The sequence below is a fragment of the Heteronotia binoei genome, chromosome 1 (genome assembly GCF_032191835.1).
Source record: "Heteronotia binoei isolate CCM8104 ecotype False Entrance Well chromosome 1, APGP_CSIRO_Hbin_v1, whole genome shotgun sequence".
Taxonomy (NCBI): domain Eukaryota; kingdom Metazoa; phylum Chordata; class Lepidosauria; order Squamata; family Gekkonidae; genus Heteronotia; species Heteronotia binoei.
In genome coordinates, this window is record NC_083223.1 from 192,789,476 (window position 1) to 192,804,928 (window position 15,453).

The following is a 15,453-nucleotide window of genomic DNA, read 5'->3' on the forward strand; positions in this document are numbered from 1 at the left end:
TTCTCCATGGCTGTTTTCGCACTGACCTTAATCAGCAGCGATGCCCCTCTTCACCGCGCAGGATCGGCGCGGATTTCACACTAATTGCCGTGGAGCACCCGGAAGAGCCGGAAAGTCCCGCGGCTTTTGCGGCACAAACGGAAACCGCCAAAAAACAGTTTCCATTTGCGCCGCAAAAGCCGCGGGACTTTCTGGCTCTTCCGGGTGCTCCGCGGCAATTAGTGCGAAATCCGCGCCGATCCTGCGTGGTGAAGAGGGGCGTTGCTGCTGATTAAGGTCAGTGCAAAAACGCCCCATCATTAAAATATGCAGAAACTCTGAAATGAACTTTAGTTGTTGTTGCTTTTATTGTCACAATAGGGTCACAAATGAAAGAGTACAGATTACCTCTTTGGTATAAAAGTGTTCAAAATAGAAGGCTCCAATTCTTTCCTAGTCCAGATGACAAGGAAAGTGCCCTTGCGAGAACCAAGGGCTGAATGCAGACTCAGAGCCTAGTTCCTGCGGAAAACCTGAGTTTTTTCACCACCTAAGAATGCATTCAGAAGATCATTTTAGCAAGTAAATATAAAAGGCAAAAGGGGTTATGAATCATCTGCTGTAGCATCAGACTGGGAAAAAAAGTGGACTGCCGGAATGATAAAACAAGATGATAAAACAGGGGAAGAGCCACAGAAGCAAACCCTGTGCCTAGCCACATCTCAGTCTGATCTCACCAACACAGTGAATCAAAAGAGAATAACTTGTTGGTTGCACAGAGAAAATCCATTTAGAAGTAATACTTATTGCCATGAATGGACTCAGCTGAATTCTAGTAATAAGAAAGGACATGCAAAAAAAATCCCCTACTGTACTCTACTTACTAGCAAGAATGACCATGTCCATCCCCCAAAATATACTCATGATCCATCCAACCATTACAATGGCAGTGAGGATCTGAATCAGAGCTGCAGCAATGTTCAACCAGAAGATGCAGCAAATGTGTCTGTCAGGGAGGTCAGTCCTGGCTCCGCACAGTACTGTGAAAGCTGACACAAATGTTCCTGTAAAAAGAAAGAGTACCAGTTAAAAGAATCCTCTGAAGACAGAGAAATCCCACAGGAAGACCCGGTGCAATAGGCTGTCCCCATGACAATTCTTTCCAAGTCTCATGACCACATCACATAGTTTTCACCTTAAGTTCCCAATATACTCAAATGGTACTTAGTGCTTTAAAAATAGATAAAATCCTGTTTACATAGAAGTTCCAATAATTATCGAAATGCTTAGAGTGCCAGTGCCTCTGAAGCTAGCTATTGTACAGGTTTAGGGGGTTAGGTGCTAAGTTAGATCTCATCAAATCAATAGTAGTTTAACTGGAGTCATAAGGAAATCGCATGGTATTCATTGATATACTAAGCAACTAAGGAATCTGCTAACAGATGTAAACTCCAACCCTTAAAAATTCTCAACTTCATGGAAGAAAAGGAAAGTTTCTAGCACTTGAAAGAATATGAATGGAACTTACATAGATGAAATTCCACTTCTAAAGGTACTCCTTCCCGTAAACATAAGAATGACACAAATTAAGTAGATATGTACAATTTAGTTTGCATAATTTATTATGGTCACAAATTCCATTTTTCATGGGGTAGAAATTTGGGTTACCTTTATTTGAGTAGGACAAAATTAAACAGACCAGTCCATGGCAAGCAATCATCTGTATCATAAGAATAAAAAAATTCAGCACCCAGAGTATATTTGCACTGTTGTCCTACCCAGAGTTACACCCTTCCAAGTCCACTGAAATCAATGTAATTAGAGGGATATAGGCAGGGCTTTTTTTCCTGGGGGAATGCGGCAGAATGGAATTCTCAAACCTCTTCATGGAAACAAAATTCTCAAAAAAATGTTTAAAAGTTCATGAGCCCCCCCCCCCCCGGTGTTTCTCCATTTCCATCTTGAGATCTCCAGTCCCTCTTTTTCTGCGGGGGGGGGGGACCCTGGATATAACTCTGCTCAGTATTGCATTGTTACTCATTTTGCATTACATAGCCAGCAGTAGTAAGAGCAGAGAATTGTAGTTACTGGAAATGAATGGGGAGATGTGCAGGAAATCTTCAGTTTGCAACTTTTATTTTCTGAATGTGCAATGGTCACACACACTTTCCCACAAGGGTTGTTTGCCCCAGGTCTGATGCTGTTTGCCCCAGGTCTGAAACCCGGGTGAGAGACAAATACACCACAGTGCTGTGGGGAAGCAGGGAGGGTGGGTTTGAGAAAAGCTGTGGGGAAGCAGGAGTTTCCCCCTGCTTCCCCACAGCTTTTCTCAAACCCACCCTCCCTGCTTCCCCACAGCACTGTGGTGTATTTGTCTCTCTCCCGGGTTTCCCCCAACTTTTCTCTGCTCTTTTCCAAAGCTGCTTCACTGAGAACTTTTGGGAAAGACTTCAGAAAAGCCTGAATAGCTGCTATGTGGGCAGAAAATTCTAGATTTTCCCTATTCCCGTCCCATCATTCATTTTTTTTTAAAAAAAAGTATAGGAAAAAAGGATCTTTGGAAGTTCTCCAGGACTCTGGAAAGCCACTGTTAGTCATAACAGATAATTATGACAATACTAAGCTACATGTTTAAGTTTCCAAAATCCATTTGCGCTTGTGAAGTCATATTCCTTTAGAATCACCTTCCCATGCAAAGGAAACAAGAATACACAGATATCAATGTGATCTGTGAACCTAATCAGATCTTCTCATATGTTGTCAAAGCACACACACACACAAATACGATTAAATGTTCTTGAAACATTTTGACCTTATAAGCAAACAAGTGGGAAAAGTTTTTTTATTCATCATGGATACTTTTAAAAAAGGAACACCCAAGCAATACACTGCTGATCAGACTCCATACACTTTCTATGAGTTAAATCAGCTGAAATGGGTGTTTAGTGCTATAGTAAAAGAACAGCAGAGTTTTTCACAACAAACCCTCAAAAATAATTTGAAGGTTTTTTTCTAGAAAGATGGAGGAAGACTCAGGTCATGTCCTGTGAGGGTTTGTAGGAATGCAGAAAGACATGTATGCCCATATAATGCTTAACAAAAACACTTATTTTATTTTCCTTTCTGACCCCTCTTCTTCTTTCCCTGTCTTCTCCTTTGCTAATTTTCTTTCTCCATATGTCCCCCCAGTCTCCTCTAGTTCATTCCTGTCTCCTGTCTTAATTGCTACTCATCTCTCTTCTGATCCTGCCCTTCTGTCTGACATTCTCCATGCTGGTGCTGGACCCTGCCCTTTCCTCCTGTTTCTGCTTCTGGGTGGGCTGGGCAAGGCTGACAGTCACCACTGAGTTCTTGTGTGGTCACTGCCAGCAGGAGAAAACTGGCCATTTTGTGGCCTCATTGTGGTGCGGCTGTGGCCCAAGGGCTTCCTGCCCCTTAGCTTCGTGCTTTGGGTGAATTACTGGGGGCAGGCCCTTGTTGCTCACACTGGTCAAAGTTGACACCTGCCCCCCCACATGCCCCTGGGGGAAGAAGTCGGTGATGGTGTACAGTCTATCTGGATGATGTTGGACAGTGAAGCAGTAGGATTGGATGGAGGACCAACATCAAATGCACTGCTTGATTTACTAAAGTCTGTGTCTTTGAGCCAGTGCAAGGCTGCATGGTCTACAATCAGAAGAAAAGGGCTGCAGAGTAAATAGAACCTGAGAGATGTAACTGGCTATTTTACAGTTAACAGCTTCTTCCATTATTGAATATGCTCATTCTTGGAGAAGAGCTTAAGAAATAGGATGGGATTTTCTGCCCCTTCTTGGTACTGGGCCAACATTGCCCCCAAGCCTAGCTCTGAGGCATCAGTGAACAGCTGGAATGGTTTGGAAAAGTTGGACCCTCTTAATATAAGGGCTGTTGTGAGAGGACATGAAGTACATGATTGTTACGTATGTGGACTCAAGGGAGAACTGAATGGGGTGTTCCTGCCTGGCTCATTGGAGCCTGACGACGAGAGCTTGGGGACTTGGGAACAATGAGCAGCAGGATCCTAAACCTGCTCCAATCACGGCCCCCTACTGGTTTGAATGGACCAATCAAATGCTTGCACGAGAACACAAGTGTGTATATAGTTGGCCCAGTTGGTCCAGTGCACCAGTTTTATGCTTGGCATTACTATGTAATCAATAAAGAGCTGATGTTTCATGACCACCTTGCCTCATAGATCCTTAAAACCCACTATATTATAGTGGCGATGATGGTGGGATCCTGGTGAGCAGCCCAGCCGGCATCGCATCTCTCATCATTGCTCCAATCCAGCACTGCGCTCCACACTGCCATAGCTGATGAAATGGCTGCTATTAGGGGTGTGCATTCGGTTCGAACGGACCGCATAGAGCACCGAATCATTCCTGATTCAGAAGTATACGGCATTTTCAGGCCATTAAACAGGAGCCGTATATGGCTCCCTGTATACTTCTGTATAGATATTCGGAAGTATACGGAAGTAAGTGGAAAAGGCAGGAAAGGGGCTTCTGCAGCCTCAGGGGAGCTGCTTGCTTTTTCCCCACCTTTGGAAGCCTTTTCCCGCCTCTCCCATAGCCTCCCTGGGAACAGGGAGGGAGGGGGAGGGGGATAGGAGCCCCCGTAGTCAATCCAAAGCATGTATTTGCAAAATGCATTGCAAATGCATGCTTTGCAGGGCTGTTGTGTAGCTGATGGCTGGGTTAATCCCTCAGCCATCAGCAACATTGTTGTTCTTTTGTTTACTTGGGTATCCAAGTAAACAGTGTTCTCTGGCCAAGCACAGAGCAGTGCTATTTCTTGAAACTGCTCTGTGGGTCAGAGAACCTTTTTAAGGAGTCTGCCTGGCTGGACTCCTCCATTGCTGTTGTGTTGGTGTGTTGGTGTGAGAGAGAGATTGTAATAATAATAATAATAATAATAATAAATTTTATTTATATCCCGCCCTCCCCGCCTAGGCAGGCTCAGGGCGGCTGACAACAGTTCGAAAATTATACAATATAAAATATACAATATAAGGTAATTTAAAACAACATTTAAGTTATACATTGATTTAAAACAACAATCTAAAACCAGTTCCAAATGTCTGGATCATTCCATAGTTTAAACGGCGGTGATCTTCCTGATGTTATCTGTACACTTGTATTATGGCAGGGGTCACCAGATAAATCGTTGGTAATTAAACAGCCATCCTATCAACTTCTACAAACGCCTGCTTGAAAAGGATGGTCTTACAGGCCCTGCGGAATTGGTCCAAATTCTGCAGGGCCCGTACCTCCTCCGGAAGTTGATTCCAAAGGCACGGGGCTATAACAGAGAAGGCCCGTGCCCGTGTACTCTGTAATTTCGCCTCCTTTGGCCCAGGGATAGTCAGCGTGTTCTTCCCTGCCGACCTCAGTGCTCTTTGGGGCTCATATGGGGAGAGACGGTCCCTCAGGTAGGCAGGTCCTCGGCCATATAGGGCTTTAAAGGTAATAACCAGCACTTTGTATCGGACCCGGTATGTAACTGGCAGCCAGTGCAGTTCACGCAGCCCCGGCTGTATATGCTCCCATTTCGGGAGTCCCAATAACAGCCTGGCCGCCGCGTTCTGCACTAGCTGCAGCTTCCGGGTTCGACACAAAGGCAGCCCCATGTAGAGGGCATTGCAGTAGTCTAGTCTTGAGGTGACCGTCGCATGGATCACTGTTGCCAGGTCCCGGCGCTCCAGGAAAGGAGCCAGCTGCCTTGCCCGCTTCAGGTGGAAGAATGCCGACTTGGCAGTGGCCGCTACCTGGGCCTCCATTGATAGTGAAGGCTCCAGTAGGACTCCCAGGCTCCTGACCCGGCCCGCTGCCTTCAGCGGCGCACCGTCAAAAACCGGGAGAGGTATTTCCCTTCCCAGAGCGCCGCGCCCCACGCAAAGGACCTCTGTCTTCGTCGGGTTCAGCTTCAACCCACTCAGCCTAAGCCAAGTTGCCACGGCCTGCAGTGCCCGGTCTAAATTCACTGGAACGCAGTCAGGCCGGCCATCCATTAGCAGATAAAGCTGGGTGTCATCCGCATATTGATGACAACCCAGTCCAAAACTCCGGGCAATCTGGGCAAGGGGGCGCATGTAGATGTTAAATAACATCGGGGAGAGAACTGTTCCCTGAGGCACCCCACAATCTAGTGTGCGCCTCCGGGAAAGCTCACCCCCGATTGCCACCCTTTGTCCCCGACCTTTGAGGAAGGAGGAAAGCCATTGTAAGGCCAGCCCCCTGACCCCTATGTCGGCGAGGCGGCGGGTCAGTAGCCGGTGGTCGACTGTGTCGAACGCTGCCGACAGGTCTAACAGCATCAGCACCGCCACGCCTCCTCGATCCAGTTGCCGCTGGAGGTCATCTGCCAAGGCGACCAGCACTGTCTCCGTCCCGTGGCCCGGGCGAAAGCCGGACTGGCAAGGGTCTAGGACGGAAGCGTCATCCAGAAAACCCTGTAGTTGCAGCGCCACTGCCCTCTCAATAATTTTACCTAAAAACGGTAAATTGGAAACCGGTCGGTAATTTGCCAATTCGGCCGGATCTGCTGTGCATTTTTTCAAGAGGGGGCGGACCAAAGCCTCTTTCAGAGGTGATGGGAAACGCCCCTCCGAGAGGGATCTATTTATTATGTCCCGTAAAGGACATCTAAGCTCCCTCTGGCAAGCTTTAATCAACCAGGAGGGGCAAGGGTCCAAATCGCAAGTTGTTGGGCGCGCAACAGAGAGAATTCCATCGACTTCCTCCAGGCTGAGCGGGTCAAACCGACCCAACTCCAAACCCGAAGACAGGCGCGGAGCCTCAAGTTCCCGTACTGCATCCAATGTGATAGGCAGGTCTTGGCGGAGCGACGTGATTTTATCTGCAAAATATTTCGCAAAAGCCTCACAGCCAATCTCTAATTCCCTAACATTTGGTTTGCCTTGAGGCAATGTAGTAAGATCTCCAATTATTCTAAATAATTGTGCCGGGCGCGAATCTGCAGATGCAATCTTGGCTGCAAAGTAATCTTTCTTTGCAGCCTTGACTGCCATCTCATAAGACTTCATAAACGTTCTATAAGATGTTCTCGTCGCTTCGTCCCGAGTATGCCGCCACTGCCTCTCTAGTCGTCTGAGCCCCTGTTTCAGCCGGCGTAGCTCCAGGGTATACCATGGAGCCAGCCTCCTGCGAGGGCACAGAGGACGTCGAGGTGCGATCTCGTCGATGGCCCTGGTTAGCCGGCCTTGCCAGGCCTCCACCAGGTCATCGAGGGAATCGCCAGGGGGCCAGGGATCCCCTAGTGCCATTTGGAACCGTTCCGGGTCCATCAGGCTCCGGGGGCGAGCCAAAATAGGCTCTCCGCCCATACAGGGTTGGGGTGGCATCTCCACACGGGCCTTGAGGGCTAGGTGATCCGACCATGGTACCGCTTCTACCGCGATATCGTTCACCGAAATCCCGGACGCAAAGATCAGGTCTAACATGTGCCCGGCCTGGTGCGTGGGTGTCGTAACAAATTGAGAGAGTCCCAGTGTCGCCATGGAAGACACTAGGTCCATCGCCTGAGTGGAGGCCGAGTCGTCGGCATGGACGTTGAAATCACCCAGGACCATAAGCCCTGGGTACTCCAACGCCCAGCTCGCCACAGCCTCCATCAGGGATGGTAAGGCGCTGGCCGGTGCGTTAGGCGGACGGTACACCAGCCAGATCGCCAACCCCTCTCCGACAGTGTACTGCACTGGCCCTTGGCCTCAGCTGCTGCTGCTCTCTCTCCGCCTTGCCTGACCTGCCAGACAGTGCCTGGAGAAGAGAAGACATCTTAGGTAAGACAGTCTTGGGGTTCTTGTTTTTATTTTAGTTAGTAAAAGGACTTTTTAAGACTCAGTCCCTTTACTTATCCAGATTTGGGTGGGTGAGTACTGGGTAACATATTTGGGGTTAGGGGGGTCTGCTGGGGGTGGGGGCCTGGGGTGGGGTGGGAGGTTTGCCAATTTGCCCGTATCTTACTTTAGTGAGAGGACTTTTAAAAGAGCAGTGTCCTTTTACTTTTCTTGATTTGGGTGTCTTGGATTTCTTGGGGTTAGGTTTAAGGGTTTTTTTTGGGGGGAGGGGTTGGTAAAGTTCCTGTATTGTTAAAAGTTACATTTTTTATTGTTTTAAAAAGGCTTCTGTGTTTGATTTGTTGCTGCTGTCTGTGTTGTGTTGCTGTTGTTCCTTTTCTCTTCTGGTTCTGGTTCTTGGGGGGGGGCTGTTTGGCCTTATTTTCATTGTTTAAAAGGCCACTTTTTAAACAGTTGAGTTTGTTGGCCTTCTGTTTGGATCTATTGTTGCAGGTTTTGCATCCTCCTGTTCTGGTTTTAGGGAGGGGGTGTTATTGACTGATTTTGCCTGAGGTTTCTTATTGGTGAAAAGGCCACTTTTTTAACAGTTGAGTTTCTTGGCCTTCTCCTGTTGTCCCTTTTCCTGGTTCTCGGTTTGGGTGTGTGTGTGTTGTTGACTGATTTGGCCTGAGGTTTCTTATTGGTGAAAAGGGGGGTTCAAAGTTCTTTCTGACACGTTTTGGTTTTTTTAAGTTACCTCTGGTTGGTGTGAGAGGGTTAGTGTGTGGGCTGTGTGGGGTAGGGTTTTTATAGAGTTGTTTGCCTAGGGCCACTAAATAGACTGCCCCACTAATAAGGGTGTTTTTAGGGATTGTGTTTTTTGAAATTTAAAAAAAAAATTAACCCAGTTTAGGGCTTTATCTTCTTTCAAAATTCAACTAAGCCAGATGGGGTGATTTTAAAAGATTTTAGGTTTCTCATAAAAGGCAGCGTGACTACTAGGCCATATCAGGCTCCCTTTTAAAGAGACTAGGGTTGCAGTGCATCTTGCTTTCAGCCACTGAAAGCTGGTGCATCCTTAGATTTCCATAGGATAAACCACAGCTTCTCTCAAGTTAGGGGACACCTGATTTCTAGTTTGCAAGGAAATCCGGTTTGTCCCAGGATCTAGTTAGGAGAAATTTCACAAGGAGAATATAACAAGGATTGCCTTCATCTCAAGGGAGCCTTTTAAAAACTGTAGCCAGGTAGAGGCAGGATCACCTAGTCTCCTAAAGTTTACCAGATCACTACTACCGCAACCCCAAGGAGGACAGGTTAGGGACCAAAGAAAAAAACAAACAAGTTTTGGTGGGAGGTTTTTTAAAAAGAAGTCAGGGCACCTTTTGGTTCAGGGTACAGTGCAGTGAGTTAGGTTTGTAAAAAAAACCCACTCTCAGTTCAGGTTGTGTGAGACTGGCCAAGGGTGACATGAGTGACAGGCAGCAGAAGAGGGGCCCTGGGGGCAAGGCCAAGGAGAAGACTAGAGGGGTGAAGGGGAGGGGAAGACCCAGGACTCCCTCCCCCACCTGGGCGTAGGGCCACTCCACAGCTGCCTTCCAGAGGTCAGAGTGTGATGAAGAAGAAGGCCCGCCTTCGGCCCTTCATTGAGGATGCTGCTGGGGCGCCCCAGCAGAGGTGCCATTAGGTGCTGGCACTGAGCAGGGGTCTGCTGCTCGGGCAGTCTCTCCTCTAGCTGATGTTGCTCAGCCTCAGAAGCCGGAGGAGGGGCAGCAAGAGCAGCCCTTTTTGGAGCTGAACTTTGGGGACAGTTTTCTGTCCAAAATGATCACCCCAAGGAGGGTGCAGTGTCGTGCAGGAGCTGGAGGAGAAGCTGGTTGAGGAGGACCAGCCCTCTTCTTCGGTTCCATCGGGCACCAGCAGTCCTTCAGGGGATGGCCAGGAGGGGAGGCCGCATGGGGTGGAGGGGGAATAGATGGAGACACATAAGGTGCCTTCATCTCCGCCCACTTCCCCCCGGCGGCCAGCCCCTCCTGCCACCCCGAGACACGATGTGTCTGCCCCAAGCACCTCACAGGAGGTGGCTCCGGACACCAAAGCTGCCAGTCAGCTTGGGCATCCATACACCTCTGAAGTCTGCCTGAAGTGCCAGCTGTGCAGGGCCCTGATCAGTCGTGGGCGGGACCCTGCCCACCTGACTCCGGGGGGGATGCGGAATCACCTGCGGAAGCACCACCCGGCGGTGCATCTTAAGGGGGAGAAGCAGGCTGGTGCTGGGGTGCCCAAGCCGCCAACATCACCCAGCCAGGAGGTCAGTCCCATCGCCACTGCCTCCGGAGCTCTCCAGGAGCGTTCCGTGGGAGTACAGGAATACCAGCCAACTCTGCCTGAGATGTTTGGTAGGGGTAGCACCTGTGTGCCAAGAGGTGGAATCAGGTATGGCAGGAGGGTGATCGCCTGGAACCTTGCCAGGTCGGTCGCCCATGGGCTTCCATTTTCAGTGATCAAGAATCCTGGGGTGCTAGGGTTGCTTGAGTACCTGGCGCCCTGGTAGAAAGTTCCTGCTAGAACCACCCTTAGCAGGACCATTGTGCCAGCTGTTTTCAGGGCAACCAGATCTGTGGTGAAAAAGCATTTGTCCTCTGCTGCCGGGGGGACTGTTCATTTCACCTCAGATATCTGGAGCTCCCAACATGCGTTTGAGGGGTATCTCTCCCTGACTGCGCATTGGTGGCAACCCAGTGAGGTGCAGGGTGGGGGTGGCAGTAGTGGCAGGCAGGGTCAGGGCCACCAGGCCGGCTATCACTGGGCCTTGCTGCATGCTGAAGCAGTCGACGCGCCGCACACGGCGGACACTCTCAGAGCCATCCTCTCACGGCAGTCAGAGGGCTGGGTAGGCAGCGGGGATGTCGCCAAGGGTTTCATGGTGACTGATGGTTGCTCCAATATCAAGGCGGCTGTCCAGCGTTAGGGCCTAAAACACCTTTCTTGCATGGCCCACCTTCTCCACCTCATGGTTAAGGATGCATTGGACCAGATAAAAACCCAGGATTGTCCGTATCTAGCCACGACCCATGAGTACCGACTTCTGCTCCAGAAATGTCGACACATCACGGGTCACTTCTCAGCAATACGGACTCGTATCTGCTGCATGAGAAACAGACACTGACAGGTGTGCCAGGGCACCGCCTGACCGGTGACGTCAGCACACGCTGGAACTCCACCTATGCTATGCTGGAGAGAGCATGGTGGAGCAGAGAGCAGCCCTGGATGCCTTTGTCTCTGAGACGAGGGTCTTTCGGGATGAGAACCGTCTCACCCAAGAGGATTGGGTGGTCATTTCTCAGACTGTGGAGGTTCTTGGGCCCTTCAAGACCCACACAGAAATGCTCTCGTCTGACATGGCGAGCATCGCACTGGCTGTCCCCATTGTCCAAATGGCCCTTAAGGACCTGGCCTCATTTCTAGTGCCAGCTCAAGGTGGTGCACACCCTGGTTGTTAGGCTGCAGGAAGGGCTTGAGGCCCGCTTTCAGACTTTCACCCAGGATAAGGTCTACATGATGGCGACCATGTTAGACCCGCGCCTTAAGGACACAGTCGCCGAGCGGGCCAACGACCTCGATTGCTGGCGAGACGAGCTCTCCCAGCATGTCGAGTGTTGCAGAGTCAGGATGGGCCCAGTGCCAGTATCTGAGGAGGAGGGGGGTGGAAGCAGTTCATCTGCCACTTCCACTGCTGTTCATCCCCAACCTCCCTGGCTAGGCAGTGTTTCCCGCCAGACTCACGCCACAAAGAGTCCTGAGATGACACTCATCGGGCAGCTTGTTGGCCCCTCTATGCGTGGCGGTAGGCCCCTGAGAGCGGAGACGGGTGCTGCGATGGTGAGGGACTATCTTTCGGAGCCCATCAAGTTGCAGGAAACGTCTCCTTTGGATTACGGGGTCACGAAGGAGGGGGTCTGGCCGCCCCTCTCCTCCGTGGCCATGCCGTTCCTCCCATGCCCACCAACGAGTGTGCAGAGCGAGCGCGTCTTTTCGCATATGGGTGACATTGTCTGCCCACGTTGCAATCACCTGAAACCCTGGACAGTTGAGCAGTTGGTCTTCCTGAAGGTCAACTTGCCTCTGTTTGGCTCCCCAAATGTAGACTTTGAGAGTGAATGAAGTGAGCACCTACTTATGCCTGCATCCTCTCTTGGCCCGTGCTTGGAAGGTATTTGTAAAACGCTCTCCCGCTAAAAATAGACTGGAGTCCAAAGACAGCGCAAAAACTCAACTCACAAATTGATTGGCAGTGCATCTCCCCCCCCCCCCCCAATCCATCTCCAAACCAAACGTGAATGCTGGTTTAAAATCTGCAAAGAGATCCAAATTTCCCCAGTCCCCATCCACACATGCTAATAATACTGAAAGGGCCATTGCAGCCCCCAACTGTAACCGACAGAACTCACAGGCCCAGCCAGGATAACCCAGGTTTTTTTTCAGGGGCAGAAGGAAGAAAGAGGGAGGTGCCGGTGATGACAGGCAGGCAGCAGCCATACCAATGCTGAGGTCCCTCTAATGGGACAGTGATGCTAGTGTGTTACTGCTGAGCTGAGAGAGAAGGAATGGTTGCCTTCCTCTCACACAATCTGAGGCCCTCCCAGTGATCTTCCTCATTTGGGGTGCAATTCTGGCTTGCCTCCTTGTGGTGCACCCTGGGTAACGCAAAAGAGCCTGAAAGAGCCAACCATCCATCACTCAAGGTAAGTCTAAATGCTTCTTGCTTTGTGTCAGATACAGAATGATGTGGAGCTAGGTGTGGTCCACTGCTTCTCTTGTTTGAGAGTTGCATTGTTTGGGGCAGGGCTGGAGAGCTGGCATCTGTAGATTGTGTGTTCTGTGGCAGGGAAGCTGGCACCTGGGTGAGAGACCCATCTGGGTTTGCTGCAGCCAGGTCTGCAGAGCAGGCCTTGAGCAGATTGTGTTTTGTGTGGCAGTGACATTGGCAACTGGGTTTATATTTGTTCCAGGCCTGCAGGGTTCAAAGAGTAGATAGAGGGATGTAGTGCATTTGGGTCCTATAGAGATTCTCTGGTGTGAAGTTAGGTTTGGCTTTGGGTGCCCCAGGAATTGGACCCCCGGTCCAATTTTTTTTTTTTTTTTGGCTTTGTGGGTTTTGTGTGGGACTGTGCCCTGAAGCTGCACAGCAGTTTGGGGGGCTGTCATCAAAACCTCCTGCTCCCCAGAGCCACTTTTCCCATGACAATTACAGTGAGGAAGTGGCTCTAATTGTTTTTTTCTCACCATTGGGAGCAGTGTTCCTTTTGGGGTGCCCACTGATGGGTGCAGTCTTATTGGGCCAGGGGGGTTCCATGCTGGGGAGTCCCCTGAAGCTTCCCTGCAGTTTTGGGGCCTCTCCCTCAAACCCCCCTCTGGCCAGAGCCACTTTCCCCACAGCAATTATAGTGGAGTAAGTGGCTAATTGGGCTTTCATTATCATTGGTGGCAATGGGCCTTTTGGGGAGCCCAAAGACAGGGACCCCCTGGCCCAATCTTTTTGGGACTTGGGGGTTTTATAGGGGAGAGTTCCCTGCGGTTTCCCTGCAGTTTTGGGGGCTCTCCCTCAAATCCCCTGCCCCTCAGTAGCCTCTAATTATGCCCTACGTTGCCATTGATTTCAATGGCCCATAGGGTATAATGGTGGGATAGGGGCAACCTCTTTGGGTGCCCTTGGAATGGGACCCCCTGGCCCAATCTTTTTGGGACTTGGAGGGTTTGTAGGGGAGAGTCCCTTGAAGGTCACCTGCAAATTTGTGGGCTCTCCCTCAAACCCCCTCCCCTCCAGTCGGCTTCCAATATACCCTATTTTGCCATTGATTTCAATGGCCATAGGGTATAATGGGGCCGTATATTTGGAAATAGCTGTGCATCTACCATATAGGCAGCTATTCCGAGTATGGTAATAGGAAATACACGGTATTCCGTATCTTTTTGGCCCTGTGTATTTCCTAATCTGTGTAATTCTGTATTTTTTTCACACCCCTAGCTGCTATGCCAGGCACAATTCAAGCCTTCTATGTGGCCCGTCCGAAGAGATGAGAGATCTGGTTAGAGCGACTGGAGAACCACATCGACTACAACAAGGTTACGGGGTGCAAGAAGAAGGCGCTGCTGCTCAGCTCCTGCGGCATGGACATTCTGGAGCTGGCCCAAGGTCTAATGGCACCGTGACTCTCAAGGCGGCCACCTTCAATGAGATCATTGTGGCCTCATGATTCACTTTGCCCCGCAACCAACCATCCTGGCCCACCACCTTGAGTTCTCGGAGCGCCACCAACAACCTAATGAGTTGGTGGCAGACTTCAGCGCTGCCCTCCGCTGGTTGTCGCTCCGCTGTGACTTCCTGGTCCTTGATGAAGCGATAAGGGACCAGTTCATCTTTGGCCTGCGGGACAAGAAATTCAGGCGGAAATTGGTGGGTAAGGATCAAGGAGGCTATGGCGCATGACAAATCGAGGAAGGGGTGAGCCACCGCCTCTGCGCATCATGCTGCTGCCTCCTCATTCGAGTCAGAGGACTCTGGGGAAGACGATGCATTCAAGCTACGGCATGTGGCACAGAAGAAACCACCAAGCCGTTCATCTGAGAACGCGCCTGCTGAAGAGCGTGCTAGCTGCAGGGACCCCCATGAGTGACAGTCCTGCCGATTTTGAGACACAGTCTGTCACCAATGCGGGAAGATGGGCCATCTTGCAAGGGTCTGCTGTGCTCCACCCCAAGAAGTGCCATCTGGTGGGATCCAGGCAGACACCAGGATGCCACCATGGCAGAAGACCTCCACTCCATCGCCACCTCAGATGAGCAGGTATGCCAACTTCCCCTGCCCTCCCCCAGGAAATTGCAAGTGACTGTACTCATTGAGGGCAAGCCATGCAAAATGAAGGTGGACTTGGGGGCCGAACAGACTGTAATTTTGCTTAGGACTTTCTGAAGGCTATGCCCAGGGGGGGAAGCCAAACTGCATCCCCATTCATGGTCCGGGATTATCAGAAACGGGAGATCGCAGTTAAGGGAGTGGGGTTTCTGAGGGTGAAGTACGGCAACTTCTCAGGGAGGCTGCCCCTAATAGTCGTAGAAAGGGCCTTGGGCAGCTTGATGGGCCAAACATGGTTTGGATCCTTAGGGATCCAAGTAACAGGATTAAATCAGGTACCCACACAGCCCAGGGACTTCCAGAGCATCTGCAGAGAGTTCCCGGCAGTTTTCAATGGGACCCCCCGGTGTCCCTGCAACTAAATCCGAATGTCCAGCCCATAAGGCTGAAGGCCTGGTGCATTCGCTTTGCCCTCAAACATAAGCTAGAGGAGGAACTAGACCACCTGGTGGCTCAGGGAGTGTTGGAGTCAGTCGCTAGCGCCCACTGGGAAACGCCTATCATCACCCCAGTCAAGCCCAATGGCTGCGTCCACCTCTGCGTGGACTATAAGTGTACAATAAATAAAGTGCTGCAAGGTCATGCCCACCCAGTAGCAGTGGTGAGCCACGTGTTAGCCTCCTTAGCAGGGGCAAAAATTTTTGAAAAATTGGACTTGGCTCAGGCCTATCAACAGTTTTCGGTGGACACAGCTGAGGTGCAAACTATAGTGATGCACAGAGGCGCCTTCAAGGTCAAG

The 15,453-nt window shown here is 50.4% G+C and overlaps 1 protein-coding gene across 2 annotated transcripts in view; it reads right to left on the minus strand.

Annotated features, from left to right (window-relative positions):
• The window catches only part of STUM (stum, mechanosensory transduction mediator homolog), a 138,184-nt gene that overhangs the window by 4,985 nt on the left and 117,746 nt on the right, over positions 1-15,453 (minus strand). The window contains exon 2 of one of the 2 annotated variants that reach the window (XM_060245805.1): positions 864-1,043. In XM_060245805.1, the coding sequence (XP_060101788.1) occupies positions 864-1,043 (180 nt within the window). Of the gene's footprint in view, positions 1-854; positions 1,044-15,453 lie in introns of both variants that reach the window. The other variant, XM_060245815.1, reaches the window with a different exon arrangement.